The sequence below is a fragment of the Nuphar pumila genome, chromosome 9, assembly GCF_984573655.1.
Source record: "Nuphar pumila chromosome 9, dmNupPumi1.hap1.1, whole genome shotgun sequence".
In the NCBI taxonomy this organism is placed as follows: Eukaryota; Viridiplantae; Streptophyta; class Magnoliopsida; order Nymphaeales; family Nymphaeaceae; genus Nuphar; species Nuphar pumila.
The window spans coordinates 32055939-32072024 of NC_143257.1; the positions used below are offsets into that span (position 1 = coordinate 32055939).

Sequence of the window (16086 nt, forward strand, 5' to 3'; positions counted from 1 at the left end):
AGGTATAGATCTAAACTGCAAAGTAATAGATCAAAATAGCAACCAGGTCTAGATAGCAGCTGAATCTGGATCTAAATAGCAACTGAATCTAGATCCAAACAACTAGATTTGAATCGAAACTAAATCCGAATTCGAATACCAACTGGATCTGAATCTGAATCTAAACTAGATTTAGATCTAAATTAGATCTAGATATGGATCCAAACAATAAGCAAACCTAGATCCTAAATAATGATCCAAACAATAATAAGATTTAGATCCTGGATAAAAATCCAAATAGTAACCGAATTTGGATCCTACATAGAGATCCAAACTGAAATCGCAAAAAACTCAAAAAAAGAAAGACAACAGAGCTCGTGGAGAGGAGAGAGCAAAATGAGAGGGTTGAAATTTATATAGCCCCCAACCCAAGGTCACCCATAAAGGGCCTTTAATGGGTCCAAACGTGCAAAAATAAAGAGTTTTGACTGCTAAAACGGCCCACTATAAAGGCTCAAATGTTATGCAAAGAGGAGCGCTAATACATGAACAAAAATAGCCTTGACAAGGCCAATTCCAACCTTGACTAACTTGGAGATGAAATTCATCCCAAGTACTAAAGGTTCAAGGTCCAAGTGATGCACAAGCCCAAGATCTAATGGCCATAAGGGCCTTGCCCTTTAAGACACTACCCCTCTATCTAAGAACAAGAGTTTTCTCAACAACCTTCGATGTGGGACTAAACTTTTATAAATAACCCATTACCCACAAACTTAAGAAAAAATAAAAATAAAGAAAACTTAAGAATAGTTTTGAGCTAAATTCCAACAAATTTTCGTACAAAAATCTACGAAAGAGGTACAGCAGAGCTAGTCCATTATCCAAAAACCAAGATTAATTGACGCAGGTGCTCTTGATCTATTGTAGCAGTTTAGATTCAAGAGTGTATCAGGTGAATAAATCTTATAATTATCTTGTTATAAGATTGGCTGACTCAGCTGTTGCAGGGTGTAATAGATCATGGAAAGATAAACAGCCAAGTTCGCTGACTAAGCCAGACGTACATGGCCATGCCTTACCAATTGGGTGCGAATTTGCATACTGTTGGTTGTATCCTTGTAATGAACTGGTAGGGGTTTGTCTAAACCCAGCTTGCCAATAAAAAAAAAAGTGAATAACACCATGGGCACATTTGCTTTGCCACTAGAAACAATTCCAAATCACATTTGGAATCGTGTGACTCTGTGACTCGGAACCACACTTGGATTCCATTTCTGGCACAAATGAGACGACTCCGATTTGCCACCACAAATGAGGGTTATTCTCTTATGCTTTATTCTCCTGTTTTCTTTGACGCGAGTTAATGGAGCTGATGAGAAATCACTATCATTTGGGCGAGAGATTATCACTGGATATAAAACACTGACAGAAACTAACCAAACCGTTTTCTCTGCTTCCATATTTGCCAGGGCATTCCCCCTAATGAAAAGAGGATCATCAAATTGTGCAAACACCCCAATGGAAGTTCCTGTTTTTCAACCGGATTTCAGTTATCTCCAAGAACAGGAAAAGAGGATACCTCATTGTGCAACACCACAATAGGGTTCATGTGTCACCAGCCAGATTTCAATTACCTCCAAGAACAGGACTCTTCCAGTAATTCGAGGATGAAACATGCATCCCCACAGTTTGATAACCATGTTATGAGGGCAGTTACTTATAGCATCAGAGGAAAAAAATCAGCCTCATGAATCTACTGTTTAGCAATTATACATCGTAGATGGCTTAACAATTCAGAGTGTATCTCATCTAACAGTGAATATTATCTGCTTCTATCAAACCTCAGAGAAGCTGCAGAGAAAAAACACTCTGTTGGCTGGACCAGCATCAACAAGGGTAGCATGCTCCTACAATAACCGGAAACTGGATGAGCCAGGAGAACCAGTGGAATGCAACTCCTGCTGGCGAATCCCAGATGGAATATCTCGATATAGTCACTCATGCTTTGAGATCTTTGTGTTTCGACTCTTGGCATTTGATTGTTGCGATAGAAGATACTTTGTCCTCTCCAAAACACCAAAAAATATTGAGCCACCTATACCGATCCATAGAACTCTAGGCCCAATTCCCTATCAGCAAAAGATTGTTATATTATTGCAATAATTGATTTTGAGATCATACTAGAGAGAGAGAGAGAGAGAGAGAGAGAGAGAGAGAGAGAGAGAGATTTTGATGTGGTAAGCCACGAAACCTTCAAGAGAGCAGATGGTCCTTCTTCCCTTACAATAGTCTGAACACAGTCAATCATGCCTTTGTATTGGCTGGACGAACCCTGGCATTTGCACATAGGAAGAACATCAGCGATCTGAAACCACCTAATTTTATATTCTCAAAGGCAGATATGATATACCTGAACCATTAGTCTGGTTTTTATCACATCAAGGGGAGTAGTTACTGCTCCAGTGATTGCACCTGCAAATGCAGGTAAGAGAACATAACAATCAACAGAAATTGGAATCACTACATACATCCAAAGCTCTCGATATTACAAAATTCCATCAGATTTTAGCTATTAAATTCCCCTGGCATATTAATTCCACTGTATTGGACCTATAAATACGCTATTCATCAAATAATGTTCAGTGGTCCTATGAATATTGCATCAGTCTGGTTTGAAATCACACCTTCATGTCAATCAACACATGCAGGCATATACACACAAAAGGGTTTCACTACAAAATCCATCAGATTTTAGTAGTGAAACCCTGCATACCAATTCCACTGGGTCGGACCCATAAGTATGCCATTCAGCAATTAGGGTTCATTTGACAGCAGAGACAGAAAATCATGGACAAAGGATCCAGGATAAGTAACTCTGGATTAACTTTTTTCAGGATAAAAGGTTTTCAGAAACTTTTTATCCTGTGTTTGATTGAAATGGTAGGTAAAAAAAACCTGAAAATTTTATTTTATATTTGTCTGCATACGAAACCAGGCATCCTAATGAAGATTCGCACTACTTAAAACTCAAATGCTAAATACTCGACAAAATCTTACTTTAGGATAAGCTACCTAATGAAATATCATACAAAATACCATAAAAACAAAAAAAAACATTACTCAAAGCATCACATGCGGAGCTGTGGTTGAATCGAACTCATGAAAGCAATATAATTTATAAAAAAAAATCAACACCAACAAACCCCATGTGGAAGAAGTCCATGAAGCAAGCAAAAACATATCACAAAAAAAAAGATTTTTTTTTTCAAACAAACAGGTCATCCCATACAACACTGGCAGTGGAGCTACTACTTCCTAGGCATCTGGTACCTATAAGATTAGGGTATCCACTTGCCTCCATCCCCATTCTTCAGACTCACCACAAAGAGAGAGAGAGAGAGAGAGAGAGAGAGAGAGAGAGATTACTACCGGAAGCTCGCCGAAACCTCATCCACGCTGGAGCATCGTCACTGCAGTGGGCAAGGAGAGGGGTTGCAGTTTGTGGGAGGAGAGGGGATGGGATGAAGCCTATGTTACATGGACACTTCACCCAGGCTGAAGTCTTGGTGTTGGACACTTCCCGACACTGACATCGACACTCCTGGACATGGCACTGACATGCTGTTTTTAAAATTAAAAGTGTCCAAAATTTTGGACATGCATGTCGAGTTTCCCACACCTTAAAATGTGTTTGGACATTCCGTGACCAGCGAGTGTCCATATGAGTGACATGTTTCATGCATCATGGACACGGGCGTCTAGCTTTGTGGACACTTCCTTGTTAAACAAGGAAGTGAGAGTATATGTTTTTGTTACTCTATATTTTGCCGTAGAAGTGTGGTTGTTGATTAGTCTTGATGATTTGTTTTTGTGCTTACAATATTACATGTTCATGTTATGTCATTGACATTTGTGTAAATCATCAAGGATCATATTACAAATGAGAAAGGATGGTACATTTTATATTTTATGGTTTTGTTTGCATAATTCCTTAAATAGCTCTTTTTCTCTTATATATATACCCATGTTCAAGTGTCTAGTTTTTTAAGACTCGCCGTGTTCAATACTTCGTCCTGTGTCTGACACTGACACCTGTGTCAGTGTCCAACATAGGAGGAAGCAAATGTGTCAAAGGTAGGGTTAGTAGAAACTTTTTCTAGATTTTCAGTCGGACCCCTGGGGGTCCAACTAGCTTTTCTTGTTTTTTGAGGATAAAAAGATAAAGTTTTTCTGAAATGTTTTACCCCAGTGTTTGATACAACCAAAAATGCAAGGCCCATGCTTTTTTGGGAAGGATTTATTTCTGGAGATTTTTATTTGTGTTTCAAACACAATGTTTAGTGGTCTTCTGAGTATTGCTTCAGTCTGGCTTGAAGTTCACTTAAGAATAATTTGAATTGGCCGCTCCCCATGTCACATAGGTGGGGGTGCGAAGAGTGCGACATGGAAATTTCAAAAAACTTGGGTGCACACACACACACACACACACACACACACTACTACTACTGTGTGAACAATCTAGTTGGAAAATCATGGGTGTAAGTTCTCCACTGAATCTGACGTCATAGGTGTGTTTAGCATGATTTGTTTGCTAGGCATCACACTATGGATAATTTTTTCAATAAAATGATAAGATGCTATGAATCATGAAATTTTGGTACATTGTGGGCCATTGATTTTTAAGGCACTTAAAAAATCAACTTAGGTTGTTTTATACTAAAGAAACTATATAGCTCACATTTGAGGTTAAATTAACAAAAAAAAAAATGGAAAATTTGAGAAAAAATGGTGTTTCCTATTAGATTGCATGTACAAACAACTATAGACACACACATGCGCGTGCACACACACACAACTATAAGTTGTCAGAAATCACGCACCTGTGTGTCCGGTTCAGATTGCAAAAAGGGAGAAGAAAAAAGAGGTAGCAATGAGTAGCATGATTCTCAATAAGAGATCGTGCCCTATATTCCTTGTTATATACTTAATATAGATTGGATAGGGTTTGTGATTCTTCAGTCCAGACCCGATATTATCTATCATGTAAGAGTACAAAGATACGGGTCCATATCTGGACCCGTATGTACATATATTGTCTCGATAGTCTCCCTCAAGTTGTGCATGGTTTTGTACCATGGACAACTTGTTCTTCAAAAACCAAAAGTGAATGTTGGAAAGGCCCTTAGTAAACAAATCTGCCACTTAATCAGCCGTGGGAACATAGGCTGGTTCAACTTCTCTATTTTCGATCTTTTGCCGAATGAAGTGTTGATCAATCTCTATATGCTTGGTACGACTGTGATGAATGGGGCTGAAGGCAATTTGTATGGCACTCTGATTATCACAAAAAAGATTGGTGGGCATAATAGATTCTCCGATCTCAGTCAAAAGATGTCTTAGCCATGTAGCCTCTGCTGTAGCAGCCTCCATAGATCGGTACTCAGCTTCTGTACTGGAATGTGCAACTGCACGTTGTTTCCTGCTACTCCATGCTATCAAGTTTCCGTCAAGAAAAACACAATATCCAGAAACCGATCGCCTGTCATCTGGATCTCCAGCCCAATCTGCATCTGTGTATACATCCAATCGATGTCGCTCCCCTTTGGACTTGGATCGATGATAAACTAGACCGTCTCCAAGAGTTTCTTTTAAATATCGAAGGATTCTCTTAACAACATTCATATGCTCTGTTCGTGGGTCATGCATGAATTGTGACACTTGATTCACTGCATACACAATGTTTGGTCTGGTGAAGGTGAGGTATTGAAGCATACCCACGAGACTACGATATTGCCTGGAGTCTTTGTATGATTCCCCATCGTGAGCACTGAGCTTATGATTTAATACACTAGGAGTGATAGCGGTTTACAATCTGTCATACCTGCCTTATCCAATAAATCCAAGGTATATTTGTGTTGAGTTAATGAAAGAGATCCATTCTGTCTATCCACTTCAACTCCCAAGAAATAACGCAAGACTCCCAAATCTTTCATCTTAAACTGTCGACTCAGTAAGGCCTTGGTAGCTTCTATGTGTTCAGCGGAGTTTCCAGTAATAATAATATCATCCACGTATATAAGAATCAAGGTACGTACCTAATAATCGCAGAAAATAAACAATGAATGATCGAGATGAGAACAAATGAAACCATATCGCTGAACTTCACGGGAAAAGCTGTCAAACCATGAACGAAAAGCCTGCTTTAACCTATAGATGGCTCTTCGTAGTTTGCAAATATGTGTGCTGGGGCTATATTCTGCATAACCAGACGGTTGCTCCATATACACCTCTTCTTTCATACTACCATGCAAAAAAGCATTTTTGACATCAAGCTTACTAAGAGTCCATCCATACTGAACCGACAAAGACAAAATTAATCGAATAGTTCCCATCTTAACCACAAGGCTAAAAGTCTCATCATAACCTTGCCCATATTCTTGAGTAAAACCTTTTGCCACCAACCTCGCCTTGTAGCATTCAATAGATCCATCAGGTTTATACTTTATTTTATAGACCCATTAGGACCCTACAACATTTTTGTCTGATGGTCTAGGAACAATCTCCTAAGTTCCACACTCATGTAAGGCTTTCATTTCCTCATTCATGGCTTCAATCCATTTGAGTGACATAGATGCTTGTGAAAAACTAATAGGTTCATCCTGCTTTTTAATTTGGGAGATGAACAACTGTAAATCTGTAGAGAACTTGTTATAACTAACCCATCTTTCAATAGGATGACGAATCCTCTCAGGCCTTCTGGGCTGCACATCAGTCCGCTGAGCATTGTCTTTATTTCATCGTACATAGACAGCCCCTTGGAACTTTGTAATATCTGAAACTGTAGGTATAGTATCCTGCGTATTTGACGACTCTTCCCTTTATGGGTGCACATCGGGTTTATTCCGTTCAGTCGATAGTGTATGACATGAGGAAGCATCATGCGTAGCCATTTGATCGAACACCTCAGCAGCGAGCCACGACTGATAACCTACATCATTCACGTTGTGTTCTTCTACCCTTCCTGAGTTCTTAGTATGAGTTTCATCAAACACAACATTTCGTGAAACTCTAATGCTATTAGTAGTGGGGTCGTAGCAGTGATAACCTCTGTATTGATCAGCATATCCAACGAACTTACACTTGCATGTCTTGTTCTGAAACTTGTCATGTTGGGAACTGTCAATATGAACATAGCATATACATCCAAACACTCACAATTCATTATAATCAGGGTGAGTCCCAAAGAGTGTAAAATAAGGAGATTAATTCACAAGCAATTTCATTAGCAGTCGATTTATGACGTACACGGCAGAATGAAAAGCTTCCGTCCACAGGCTTAAAGGAACATCAATGTCATGTATCATGCTCAATGCACTTTCTATAATGTGCTGGTGTTTTCTTTCTGGCACATCATTTTGTTGCGGTGTGTGTGGACAAGATATTCGATGACTTATTCCATTATCCTGGAGAAATTTAGTAAATTCCTTTGATAGATACTCTCCCTTACCGTTATATTGGAAATGTTGAATTTGCGATGAGAATTGATTATAAACTAAGGCACAAAATGAGCGAAAAAGCTTGAATACTTCAGATTTGTGTTTCATAAAATAGATCCAAGTATATCTGGAATAACTATCGATAAAAGTGACATAATAGCAGTTGCCCGATAAAGAAGATTGCGGGGCAGGTTCCCAAACATCAGAATAAACAATTTCAAAAGGTACATAAGCTTTTTGATTTATTAAGTGAAATTGAAGAACATGACTCTTACATAAATGGCAACTGGAACAAAAAGAAATATCAGACTCTACTCAAATTAGACTGTGGAACAAGTCCACTAGACACAAGTTTCTCAATGAATGAACGATTACAATGACCCAAACGACGATGCCAAATTTCTGTCTTATTACACTGAGACAGACTAAAACAATCTTTGAATGACACTGGCTGAACTGGCTGTGGATTTATTGGAGCAGTACGAACAAAAGAAGACTCCTTGAGGACATACATATTTCCATGTCGTTTTCCTTCAACGAGCGTCTTCTTCGTGAGAAGATCCTTGATACATACAAAAGAAGTAAATTCGACGAAAGAATTAGTATCATCGACAAGTTTAGAAATAGAAACAATATTTTTAACAATACTAGGTGAATGATAAACATCAGATAAACGAAGTGAAGAATTGGGGAGTGGAAGAGAAATATTTTCAACATGAGAGATAGGGTGGAGGGCACCATCTCTAGTTTTAATACTAAATTTACTATGATATGGGATGGGTTGTGAAATCTTACCAACATCACCTGTCATATTTGCCACAACTCCAGAGTCAATATACCAAGTCCCCGGATCAGTCTACTTGAAGCTCAACTCGGAAAGAGCAGAAATCAAGAGATTTTTCACATTCTCCTTTTCATCCCTTGCTTCTCCTCTAGTGAAAGGCCCAACACCATTCAATCTGCCTTTGTTTTGCGGATTATGCCAGCAATTTGCCTTAATGTGTCCCTTTTTATTGCACTGAAAACATGTTGGTATATGTCTAGAAGATTGGTTCCCTGGGAATGAGTTTGGTGACATGTTAGGCGTGGGAAGTAATCCATGATCTCCTTGATTACCTCTTCCCTGTCTACGCCCACCTCGAAAGCCTCTACGTCCTCGTTCTGCCACCATGCCTGTGACAAGAACCTCATGATTGCTAGAATTTAGAGCCAACTCCTCACCTCTAATAGTGACTTCATACTGCAGTAGTTTTGCGGGCAGATCATCAAAATTAGGCAATGAAGGAAGGCATAGAAGAGAGGTGACCAACATGTGATAGTCAGATCCAAGACCATTCAACGCCGGTTGAACTTTCTCTTTATCAGGAATTACACAACCCACCATAGCTAGTTGGTCTGTGATGCTCTTGACTTTGTACATGTATTTAGTAACCGATAAATTATCTTTCTTCAAGAGCTGAAACTCTTTCTTTAAATGCAGAATCCTAGCCTCTGAGATCTGTGAATAGGTCTGTGCTAGTATCTGCCACAGTTCTCTAGCTGAACATTCATCTGGAATGACCACTAATACCTCTTGAGAGAGTGTAGAGGTAATGTAAGCCACAACAACCTGATCTTTTCTTTTTCATGTTGTAAACTCTGGATTGCGAACGAGTTTGTTAGAAACTTCCCCTTTATCGTCTCGCTCTTCCAGCAGGATGAACTCAGATGGTGCATGAATCGTTCCATCGAGGTGACCAGAGAGGTCCAAACTACGAATAAAAGGCAAAATTTGCCTCTTCCAAGTCAAGTAATTAGAGTTATTCAATTTCTCAGATATGAGTTGACCAAGAAAATTGGATGGAAGTGATGGGGAATCCAAGAAAAGGATGAGAAAACTTTGTTCAGTTGTTCAACAATTCAATGGCCGAGCAACACAGATTTGTCCGAGGCTTCTTTTTTTTTTTGCGCGGATAGTCTTGTTACAGTTACTCAGAAATACTCTGTAGAAACGTGATTTGGAACGATTGCAAATATGATATGAAAACTTGCTGAAAATATCAGATCTAAAACAAGAGCTGAAGAGTGATCAAGATTTAAAAAATGCAAAAACTGATCTGATATGATCAGATTCAATTTTGACGTTAAAAGGAAAACTTGATTTGTCGTAATCAGATTTAATTCAATCTACCTTCAAACGATAAGGTCTGATCTGAAATGATCAGATCCGACGTCAGGGAAGAGAAAAAGTGGCGATCAAAATTCAAAGGAATCAAATATGATATGATATGATCAGATTTGATTTGCCACTTTGAAAGAAAGGGAAAATCAGGCTAACGTGACCTGAAATGATTTTGAGAAATAAGAGATTTTAGGGAAATAAAGAGGATAACAAATCTGATCAGACACGATTTGATTCAAGTTGACGCTGAGAAGAGTGAATGACTAAAAGATGAAAAACTAATTTGACCCAATATGATCAAATCGATTTTCAGGAAATGAGAAGGATAAAATCTGATTTAGAACAAAAATCACGCTGAGCAGGAAATGAGAGGGAAGAGAAACTCGATCTGATCGTTAGACCTCGACTTGCTTTGATACCATATCAGAAATTACGCACATGTGTGTCCGGTTCAGATTGCAGAAAGGGAGAGAAGAAAAAAGAGGCAACAATGAGTAGCATGATTCTCAATAAGAGATCGTGCCCTATATTCCTTGTTATATACTTAATACAGATTGAATCGGGTCTGTGATTCTTCAGTCCAGACCCGATATTATCTATCATGTAAGAGTACAAAGATACGGGTCCAGATTTGGACCCGTATGTACATATACAGTCTCAAATAAGTTTCTTTACGTTTTTTTTGTTTTCCAAATTTGGACAATTTTGGACTTGGTCAAAGTTGACCAAATAAAAAATTGGACGAAAATGGTTTGGTGTAGGGTTGACCATGCCTGACACTTGTTAACCCGTACCCAACCCTGTCGGTTGCTGCACCCAGTCGTGTTGACACAAGTGCTTCAAGGGTACAAAAGCACCCATCTTACATAGTGAATATGTATTAATCATCTCATGTGAACTGATCATTTTGTGTGATAATCCAATTGTCATTTTGGGCTTCTAACTCGATAGTTGGCTAGGGATCTTCAATGTAATGACCCCAACTCATACTCGTGGAAAAGTGAAAAAATTTTTATTTTATTTTATTTTTTAAAATAATTGTGAAAACAAACCCAGAGACATCCAAACCAAAATTACTTTATTCATCAATTAATAAAGTTCAGGAACAATAAGTAAAGGAAAGATAAGTACAACTAAATCTAGAGCTACTCTGTCCCAAAGTAAGTCGTCAGGTAGTCATGCGGTCCTCGTAGCTCTCAACAGAAGCCTATCTCATCACTGGGCATCAAAGGCTGTGAAAACAATAAATATACGATGTCAGAATCATAGATCCTGTGCACGAATTCCTCTAACAATTCAAATAGACAAGAAAAGTATAAATCAAATTCATGCAATATTTTTAAAGAAATATACTACAACTATTTCATAATCCAAATAACCATTCTTGCATTTAAGAACAATAATCCTGCAACAACAATATATCACACGTAACAAAACAAGTAAAGATGTATGATCTAATGCAGAATAAGAATATGCATGGAATTAATGCACATGCATGAATAACTTATTAGGTTATTATCAAAGTTTTCTTTTGTATGCATGTCCCTATTAAATGCACACAATTTTAGTTCTACTTTTCATTAAACCCGCGGATACTAAAAAATGGGTACAACAAATTCCTGAGTTCAAGTTAAGTTCCTAGTTGTAGTTTAACACATAATTTGTATTTTATTACCAGGTCTCACACTTGGCCCTCGATCGATATCAGAAATCAACACCATCCATCGAAACATTAAAAATCAATATCTAATGTCGGGACACTAAGGAAATCAACATCTACTAATGCCACTTTCTTGGTATACCAATAACAACTGCTGTGTCTACACACCACCCTCAGGCAAAGTGACAAAATCTCCCTAAAACCGTGTCCGGGTGGTGAACCACCTAGTTGGGTTCAGGAGCACAATTGCACATAGAGTCTTAGTATCTTCACGATTCCCCAAAACTGCAATCCAAGATTCCCACACTATAGAAGGGACATATAGGAGAAAGTATTAATTACACTATTTTTTTCTCTTTTTATCAAAAAAAGCTTTATTTCTCAATATTCGCTGCAATAACCATGAATTTTATCAGATAAATAAACTTGAAATTTATGTCCTTAAGCTGGTACAAGGATATTTTTGTTGTTTTAATTGTTTATTCATATTTAGATCTTGGATATTGTGTTTGAATCTTCAATATCTGATCCATAATATCCTGTTCGGATCTTTGATATTGCATTTGGATCTTAGATATCGAATCACGAACATTAAATTTGATATTTAATTATAGATTTCGGTCAAATGGATCGGATCTCTGGTATTGGATCCTCAATATCATGATCAAATTTGTTATTGGATCCAAGGCAAATGGAGTGGATCCATGAAGTTTAAACTAGATCCATGGTTCCAAATTAGGTACGATGAAAACTTCGGATCCTTAGATCCAGAATCTCTTATATGGATTTATGAACAAAACGAATCCTGGATCCATCATAGTTACGTGGAATTCAGGATAACATAATTTGGATCCATAATAATTCAAGTTGGATCCTTCTTCAGAATTTTAAATATTAGTATTTTTAAAATAAAAAAGATCCGGATCCGCGGATGGATCTGAATAGGCCCAAAGGCGTGGACCCAACTATATGTGGGTCGCGGGTCATGGGTTTGGTCGAACCAAACCTGCACCCGTTGGTGCGTTAAAATGAAAGCACAAAAAAAGGGACATGCCTTAAAAAAAAACGAGTAAAGGATTTCAAGAGGGGATACGTAAACCCTACCTAGGGTTTACGTTTCTTTTTATTAAGTTGGGAAAGGGCGTTGTGAACACCCCAAATTTTTCAAAATTGTATAAATATCTCCTTTTTGCCCCTGACCTTCATTTTCTGAGTAATTGAGTCAGTTTTAAATTTAAATTCCAGTTTATTTCTCAGATTTTACTGAAATTAAATTCATTTTATATGTCTAACTCGATTTCAGATCCGGATCCAATATCAGAATCCAAATCTGAGCTTCGTTATCCAATTTTCAAACCAAATTCTCAAAATTACCAAAATAACTTTTGAAAGGCTCAGACCGTTTGTCCGGTATCCGTTTGGATCCACAGCTCTATATTTCTCGGTTCGAGGTTAAAAACTCGAATATTTTCTCAAAACCTGGATCCGAATCCGTTTTCTGAAAAAAAATCCAAAATTCAGACCCGAATTCTCAGAAAACACTTTTTTATAAATATTTCGCAAAATTAGTTTAAAACCCTTTAGTGTTCAGAGTTTTTACATCAAAAACACCAAATAAATATAGAAAACGAAGAAAAGAGCAAAAAAATAAAAATAGAAATAGAAATAGAAAAGAAAAATACAAAATAAATAAATAAATAGAAAACCCTTTTTTTTATTCTTCTTAGTGAAAACCACCCTTTTGAAAAGACTTACTTTCAAGAAGCATCAATCTGGAAATTTTAAAAAAATATCAAGGATCAAATGCGAAGAAGGCCTAATGGCCTTCTGTTATAAAACAGAAACCGCAGGCCTCCTCTTTCCCATCCATTCCCCACCCCTCCATTTACGCTTTCTTCCACTCTGGCTTTCCCCTCTTCGGCGTAGGATCACCTCTCTTTCTCTTTTCACTCATCTTCCCTCCGGCTTAATCGTTTGGAAGGAATTCTATCCAGCAGAAACACAAGGAACCATTTCCCCTCATTGCTTCAAGTTCACAGTAAGCATCCTTCTGTTCCTTTTTCCTTTATCAATTTCTTTTATTGTTATTTCCTTTTTCTTTCTTCCTGTTTTTGCGAATTTCTGAGTTATTCTTCGATTTCTGATAAACAAGCCCTCTTGTAATGGCGATCTGCGTATAGCAAAATCGACTTACATACGACAACATCAAAGGGAACATCCAATTCCAACAAATCATTTCTCCTTTTTAAAATCGTATCTGTAGTTTGCTGCTATAGCAGAGTTTCGGTGAATACCGTTCTTCCCTGTTGCTTTCCCCAAATTTCTTGTTAATTTCTTTCTATTTTCTTTTTCTCTTTCTGGTTTTCTTCTTTCATCTTGTTTTCTGGTTTTCCTTTAATCAAGGCACCCACGCAGAATTGATCTGCGTACGTGCAACAGCAAGGGAACATCCGTTCCAACATCTCCCTTTTATATTATTGAATTTTCTTTGGTTCTTTGATCAAACATCCGTTCATACTCGACTTTCTTATTTTCTTATCTGATTTCCCATTCATGCTTTAGATCTCTCATGTGCATTCCGATTCCCACTTCATGGCGAATTCCTGTTTTTATCTTGATCGTATCTTGAATTTTGGATTTCATTTTTTTTTTGTCTTGGGGATTTTTGATCATCATAATGTGTTTGCATTCCCGATTCACATCGGACTCTTTTTTTTTTAATCAATGGTATTGTGTGAGTGTGTTTTGGAGTTCATTCACGGTACCCCCTTTTATCTCCTGGTTTTGATTACCTTCTAATCAGTCGGCTAATAGTATTGGATAATGTTTCAATCATTTTACTGCATTTGGTTTTATTAAATATTCATGGAGTCTGATCATTTTTTTTTACCCATGGCTTTCTTATATTTCTGCGATTGGAGATCTGGGATCGTTGATCCATTATAGCAATTTGTATTTTCTGAGTTGCATTTCTGCAGATGGCGACTTGAATCTACTAATTCATTTCTTGGCAAATAGTATTTCCTGAGATCACGCTTTTACAAGTTGTGATGGAGAAGATATCCTTTGTTCTATTGATTTTATATTCTACGGTTTCAAAGATGTTATCTCAAATAGGATTATATTCATGGCATTGTCATTCACCATAACATAGGTTCATATCAACAATTGTGTAATTTGCTAAATATCTTGGACATTATAATTTGGCTTCTGAGTCTTTCATTGGCTCACTCTTAGTTTGAAAGAGGAAAAAAATCCAATATAGTTTTAAGCATCCTGTGGTAAAGCAATGTATATCACAATGATAATGCTACAGATGGTTCATAAATTTCTGTGGAACTGGGCTCTGCATCATCGCATCAGCCATATCTTCAGCATCCAGTTCAGAGTCATGGAGTCATTCTTCCATCCTGTACATAAGTTTATGCCCTCCACTACAGAAAATCAACTTAGCGTGTTGCGATCTATATTCTTGGAAATTGAGCAACCGTTGCTCATTGGAGGTTCTGATACTTGGTTATCACGTCCGTCACACCCATCCAAGAAGAAGAAAAAAAAAACAGAGGCATCAATTAGGAAAAATATTGGCAATTGACCTAAATGGCTGTTCTGTAGCTGTTTTTGCACATGAGGATCAAATCGTATTGATATTTCCCTTTTCTACATTGACATAGCATCACTATTTCCTATTTTTTTTGCATCTATTACTATAAGATTTTGATCATTTTGATTGCCTGTCGATATTTTGATTTCTCACATTTGATTGTCTGCCCTGGACTTGCACTGACACTAATCTTTTTTTTTTTAACTTCAAGTTTGGGAATTCTGACTCTTTGGTTTTGCTTGATAGTGGAAAAGGTTCATACCTGTTTTATCGTTAGTATGCATATAACTAATCATCCTTCATCGGCCTCGAGCCCAAAATTTTATCGGGTATTAGGGCCCATTTTCCATTAAATCCCAGTAGCTGCAAGTAGCTATTTGGCTGGCTAAAATCGGTAAACTCAGGGGTTGTATCTTTCAATACTTGACGTGTGTGATTAAGGTTGTAGTGGCACAAACTTTAGTTTGTGATTGGATCTTTGTTGTTTAACTTGGGGGTGTGATTTCTGTGGAAAAAGTCGAGCCTCACTGTTTCATTTCCATCTGCACCCCATCCATTTCGACCCACGAAGGAAGCTCGGAAGTCTCAAGCTGCTAAAGTCCATACAATTAAATTACTGTCTTCAGCTGTAACACATGCCACATGGATCATGAGAGTTGTTAGGTAGTCTATCGAGAATAGAATGGGTTCTAAATTTTTTTTTGGATGCTCAAGTCATGATCCCTTCAGGTTGGAGATTGAAAAATTTTGTTTTCTGTTCCGGTTGGGCATACTTATATTCGAGTTTGATGATCACAAGGTTTATCTTTCTGTCCATGAACAAAATTTTTTTTTCCTTCTGCAGGAGGCAGAACTCCCATGCTTAGGTATGAATAATTGAAATTGAAAAGCTCTATTATTATCCTTTATTTGCACGTTTTTACTAAATTTACAATAAGACTTCTGGTCATCATTTTTTTTCTTTCTCTTATTTTTCATACCCAATTCTATACAGAAATCTTTGGATAATTCAGCATGTTATATTTCATCGAGAAGCATAAGTAACTTCAGCTGATATGATGGTCATATATTACCAGCAACATCTGTTTAATCATTAACCTATCCATGTTAGATCTTTTATAATTGGAGTTTGATTCGCTGCATAAAGGATATCCAGTTAAATCACAATGACAGGAAGTTGGCGATA

The 16086-nt window shown here is 37.5% G+C and overlaps 1 protein-coding gene across 1 annotated transcript in view; it reads right to left on the reverse strand.

Annotated features, from left to right (window-relative positions):
* Positions 1–1707: 1707 nt before the first annotated feature.
* The window catches only part of SAMC1 (S-adenosylmethionine carrier 1), a 205286-nt gene continuing 190907 nt past the window's right edge, over positions 1708–16086 (reverse strand). Inside the window, exons 11-13 of the mRNA XM_090017641.1 lie at positions 2390–2451; positions 2231–2311; positions 1708–2108 (exon numbers count right to left, since the gene is read on the reverse strand). Of these exons, the coding sequence (XP_089873767.1) occupies positions 1974–2108; positions 2231–2311; positions 2390–2451 (278 nt within the window). The 3' untranslated portion in view covers positions 1708–1973. The remainder of the gene's footprint in view (positions 2109–2230; positions 2312–2389; positions 2452–16086) is intronic.